General features: G+C 32.1%; 1 protein-coding gene and 1 long non-coding RNA gene across 2 annotated transcripts; one reads left to right on the top strand and one right to left on the bottom strand.

Annotated features, from left to right (window-relative positions):
- Nucleotides 1–2,904: 2,904 nt before the first annotated feature.
- Nucleotides 2,905–5,616, bottom strand: LOC137812864 (cyclin-dependent kinase F-1). The gene is made up of 2 exons (XM_068615098.2): nt 4,499–5,616; nt 2,905–3,908 (listed from the first exon to the last, which is right to left on the bottom strand). Exons 1-2 carry the CDS (start codon nt 4,985–4,987, stop codon nt 3,168–3,170), a joined length of 1,230 nt encoding a protein of 409 aa, XP_068471199.1. The 5' UTR covers nt 4,988–5,616; the 3' UTR covers nt 2,905–3,167.
- On the top strand, nt 3,288–5,856 carry LOC150029210 (uncharacterized). Its single transcript, XR_016518904.1, has 2 exons — nt 3,288–3,932; nt 5,615–5,856. It is a non-coding gene; the product is annotated as an uncharacterized LOC150029210 (long non-coding RNA).
- The last annotated feature ends 145 nt before the right edge of the window (nt 5,857–6,001 follow it).

The following is a 6,001-nucleotide window of genomic DNA, read 5'->3' as shown; positions in this document are numbered from 1 at the left end:
GTAAATATTCAACGGCCAGATCTCCTCCCCCTCTTCATCCCACGCTCCTCCGTTAAAAATACAATTATAAAGCATTTAAAATCCTTTGAATTTAATTAAATTGAGATATAAATTTATTTTTAAAAAGTCTAAATTAATTTATTTTTAAAAATCGGTTACTTCTGTAACAGATAATAAGTGGCGTCAATAAATATTTTATATTTATAGTATGATAGTATTTATGTTAATTATTTCATAAAAGTTAAAAAACTTAATTAAATATTTTATCTATTTATACTACTTGTAATGAATCTATTTATACTACTTGTAATGGACCTATTGAGTCTGTCATATCTTTCTAATCTTACTTGTAATGGACCTATTGAGTCTGTCATATCTTTCTAATCTTTCTTCTAATCTCTTACTAATCGATTTTTGTACTTTATTAATTTTATTTATCTTTCATGGACACATATGTGTTTTTTTATGTAATATTTCTATACTTGCTCTTAACTTCTTTTGATCTCCTTATATCTAGACCTTTCGACATACAAACTTTCGATATCAGCAGTAGGATTCAAAAATTATAGATGTTAAAAATTATAGGAGATGTTATTGTTCAAAAATTATTGTTCTGACAGACAAAGAACCAATATCCAAACCATGCATACGTCTGAGTCTTTTAACGTAAGTTTTTCATCATCAAATCACAAAACCTTGGTGGTTGTTCCTTTCTAGTACTTGAGTATCTATTTTACTAAGATAGATCTATAATTGATGTAGCATAGTTGTCTTTGAAGTATGGAATTAGCTTCTTATACTTGCATTTCAGAACATCATTGCGTACTCTCACTATTATATATTTTTAGAAGGTAATTATTATTTTTAGTTTTCTATATTTGTTTTTCTGGAAAATTTCGAAAATAGATTCAGCATGGACCATAACACTAGACATCAAGATTTTAAGATAGCTCTGGGTCAGTGTTTAAAGAGTGTGATACTAGTCATATTTAGATTACCATTTTCACTAATTTGTTGCTAATATTTGTTTCATCAACCAATATTTAACCTATATATATATATATATATATTTCACAAGAAACAATAATATGTTTAATATATGAATAAATCATGTCTAAAATTCACAATAAATAAATATCTTTGATATATAAATAATAATTTAAATTTATAGTCAATTATTTAAATTTGAGATATAAGGTTGTTTTAACTGTTGAAATTTTAATTAAAATATTATATTAAAAAATAAATTTTAAGTATAATTCAACTTCTTAAAATCAGTTTATATACATTATTTATATATTATGAAATTATATATTATAAAGTATTTTTATCTATCGTCAAGATTTTTAAACTCCACTACTTAATATACTGAATTAATTATATATTAATTAATTAATTAATTAATGCTTAACGACCTCCGTGATTCATTCAGATTTCGTCTAATTAATGCTTTATTTAATTGCGGGGGAAAACAGAGGCAGAGGAAAAAATGTAGAAATGAGTTATTTGATTAAAAAGAATATTATTTTATTTATTATTATTATTATTATTATTATTATTATTATTATTAAAAATATGAGTAAACAGAAAATAAAAATCCAGGAATTAGCTTTATAAATTTTTTATTTAAAATGGTTTATTTAAAAGTAGACTCCGAGTCACATTCTAGTATTCTACTGATTCCAAAATTGCATAAATCAATAGAGTTGAGTGTGATAGGAAATTACAAGGCTAAAGAACCTTGAGGATTAATACAACTGACGAAACATTGAGGACTAAAGAAGATGATTTCAATAATAGAATTGATAATATATAATATGTTGTTTATGCTCTGTTTTTACAGAATTTGACTTCTTTTAAGTAAACAATGATTGAGGTTATTTTTGTTCTTTTTCTGATAATTTAATTATGCGTAAATGGTTCATTTTGCAGTACCTGAAGATCTATTTTGATTCTTGATGTTTTTGTATATTTCCTTTGGTGTTCTAAGATTAATTGTATTTTAAATAAAATTAGATACAAAAAGGTATTTGTTGCTACCACTACTGCCCTTGGTTAATCAGTAGTTTCATCTCTTGGTCTAAAAATTATGAACAATATTGCTTAACGACTAGTTAACTGGGATGTAGAATTTGGCAGAGGGAACTGATGCATATATCAGTGTTTCCACAGTAGCATTCTTTACCCTTTCAGTTTGTTTTTCCTTGCAATATTGATCATTGCCTCGGTGCATATAATTAAATAGCACTTACACGCATAAGTAGTTTAAGCATGTTACTAGGAATGGTGTGCAGCAGTTAACATTATTTGTAAAAATTGTAGTAAATGTTCTGATAGACATTATTGAAAAGTCAATGATCGCGTGTATAAATTGGGTAATTTGGTCCATTGGCGGTCCAACCTAAGCTTGATCTTCAAAAAACACTGTTTTAATTACAATGAAGGAATATCAGGAATTTTCTCTTATTTTCAGACATGGTATCATGGATATAAAGCGAATTATAAATATCATGACATGAAGTATACCATCCAATTTTCATCATTTTCATTATTCTATTTCTATGTACTGTTAAAGATGATAAGGTATGGCGTGCCTTTTCTCCATTGAGTGATTATGACAAAATACAATTGTAAAGAGACAAAAACAGGTCATGGAGTTCATATAAAAAAAGGTACGGAGTTAGTTAATAAGAGGAAACTCAATTATATTCCTCTGTTCAATCTGTGTTAAATTTTCTAAGTGTAAGTTCACAAAGAGGCATGCAGCTGACATAGCTGGAATGCAGAACCTGCAAGTTCCACTCATAAATAGTCTATGTTTATGGTGTTGTTTTATAGATATAAATCCTCTTGCAGTAAGTTGTTTACCAGGTTATGTCATGACAGGAATAAACACAAAATAAATAGTAGGTACTAATACGTTATATCTGTAAATATGAAAAGATACAAGTCCATGTATTACAACAACTATGAGTGTCATGGTGAACTATGAATTCATGTTAACACAGTCCATCAAGCTTTTTTCAATAATTTATCTCTGTTCACAAGTGAATATCAAATCAGAAAAAAAAAATCTAACCAATATTCTCACCAAATAAAGTACCAGTCGAACAACACCACACAAAAGGCAAAGGGAGGTTCGAAAGATACGATGTACCTTGAATTCTTCAAGGAAACTGTATGGAGAAACCGGTACCAGTTCTTGTGATATTGAGAGGGCCAAAGTCATCAAAATCAGAATCAGATTCCATTTCATCTAAATCACCCCACCCACCAGGGGAATCCTCATCTTGCCCTTTTCTGTTAAGAGGAACTGGCAGCTCAGAAACCGGCACAGGAAGAGGCTCTTCATTGAAGTACTTGTCATGAATCAACTCCATTGCCGTAGCCCTCTTAGCAGGATCATAACAAACCAGTCTTTTCACCAGAGCCACTTCATCAGGGGACCTATTAGGTAAACAGGCTTCAATACCAGAAGGGTTTTCCACCTTGCTAAAGGAGATTATCCCATAATCAGGAAGTTTAGAACAACCAACCCAAATACTCTCATCGAGGTTACCTAAAACACCAATGATTCTACTGATCTGGTCAATATCAGCAGCTCCAGGAAACAAAGGCCGCAGAGTTAATAGCTCCGCAAATATACATCCCAAGGACCACAAATCAACCTCCAAACCATAGTCTCTGGATCCATAAAGCAACTCAGGAGCCCTAAACCAACGAGTCCCAACACATGAAGTGAAACAACCAAGTTCTTTCTCTTCATCTTCCCTGTCTATGTCACTTGTGGTGCATGTTGCATTTCCACCGTGAGTATTAATACCAGTATCCTTATTATCAATGTCTCTAGAATATTCTTCATGATTATTAGAAGCATCAAATCCAGGCTCCTCCGTGAGAATTCTTGCCTGAAAAAATCGCTCATCAATTCAGTACGTATTTGCATTAACATTCAGTAATCCAGAATTTCGTTGATACGCTAGTTAACCAAATTTTGTAAACGTTCATGTGTTTGGTTTCACTTGTTGAGGAATTCAGCGTGTATGTACGTGTTTGGGTGAGTTTGCAAAATTGATTTTGTAAAGTTAGTTTTGATGAAAAGTGATTTAATCTAATCTAAAGCAAATTAGTGGCTAAACTCGCTACAAATTTTAATTACTTAATACAGAAACCCTATAAGTTACTTTAACTCGAAATCAACTGCTAGAGCTGAAACTAAATGTATAAACATGTACTACAAAACACATTAATGATTGCTTTCAAATTCTGTGTAATCCAACATGTAACTAAACATACACTGAGTTTTTGGTGTTAATTTTGAGTTTAAACAACTTTAGATTTAATTTTCTTCATCATCCTACTAACTTGATTTTAAAATAAAAGCATGGAAACGTTATCACATCACTTCAAAAACAATTTAAACCGAATTCAATCAAGAGGTCAGCATTTCAAAGTCAGGATTAGGGTTTTGTGATTGCCGATAATGAGAAGAGATTACCTGTCCAAAATCGGCGATCTTGAGGTGGCCGTTTTCGGAAATTAAGAGATTCGAGGGCTTCAAATCACGATGGAGGACCATGTTGCGGTGGCAGGCGTCGACGCCAGAGAGAATCTGGATCATCCAGCGCTTGAGCTGGCCGGCGGGGAGGGGCTGGTTGGCCTTGGCGGCGTCAGCGATGACGGTTGCCAAGTCGGTCCTGAGGAACTCGAGGACGAGGACGGCGTCTTCGTCCTCGCGCCAGAAGTATTCGTGCAAAACGATGACGTTTGGGAATCCCTGGAGGAGCTCTAACGCATCGATTTCTCGGAACGCGGACTGGTAGTCGTGGATTTCTTTGAGGGCGACGGTGAGGCCATCGGAGAGGCGACGGCCGCGGTAGACGTCGGCGTAAGCTCCTGACCCGACCCGCTCCATGACCTCGTACTTGGCGATGATCTCGGATCGGGTATGGATGCTCCAGCTCTTGGGTGGAGGATCCATCTCCATCAAACACACTCTCACTCACACTACTCAATGCCTCTCTCTCTCCTTTTTTCATACAGATATGAAAATATATAATAAGCTTTTAAGCCTTAAATTAAATGTATGAAAATATTTAAAAGAAAATATACACAACACATCACATTTATAGGAGGAAAGTACTGAGAACTTAGAATATATAAAAAAATTTAATCCAAAGTCCAACTTTACAATATATTTCTACTTTCAATAATTATAGAACTTAGAAATGAAATTCAATATTTAAATTCAACTAATTAAAAAAAATCATAATCTAAATACACCTAAAAATTATTCCAGAATAACAAATAAAATATACTACAGAACCATTTATTTGTTTTGTTTATTTCTGAATTTTGTGTTTATAAGTGGGTAGAAACCTCTCATCTCATAAGCTAGTTCTTATAAGTTAGTTTTGTAAAATTCAATTAAATTCAAAATTTATTTTTTAATATGATATCAGAATTATTTAAAATTTATCATAACGAGAGTTTATTAGATCTATCTGATTGCTAGTTTATATGTTTAAGGAGTAACATTTTGTTAACAACAAATTCGGATGTTTGGTGTTAACTCAACATTTTCCTTGTTGACATGAAATTTGTTGTATGACAGATTACTACATACCTTACTTTGTCTGTTGGTTGAACAAAATTAGAGGCATTGTGGAAATACCAAACGTCAGAGTTCTTTGGAGGTAAAGGTAAGTGTCTGTTTTTCCAAGCTGCTGCAATCACTTGGGTGAACATTTACTACTGTCAAAACGATCTATTTGTCTTCATGCCAAAACATGAGAGTTTATTATTGATTTCATTTTGTCAACTCTGATAACTCATAAACATGGTTGTAACATCTCTCTCTAGCAACGATATTATTTCACTCTTAATCTTTTTAACTTTCAATAAGATTCACTTAAGAGATTCAATGATAATCAGCTACAAATTATAAAAGTCTCGACATAAACTACTACCCACACATAAACACAATCTCATGACTTTCTTG

This window comes from Phaseolus vulgaris, chromosome 2, assembly GCF_051622355.1.
Source record: "Phaseolus vulgaris cultivar YP4 chromosome 2, ASM5162235v1, whole genome shotgun sequence".
NCBI lineage: Eukaryota > Viridiplantae > Streptophyta > Magnoliopsida > Fabales > Fabaceae > Phaseolus > Phaseolus vulgaris.
Note: the sequence above shows the minus strand (reverse complement) of the source record. Positions and strands in the feature narration are given on the sequence as shown.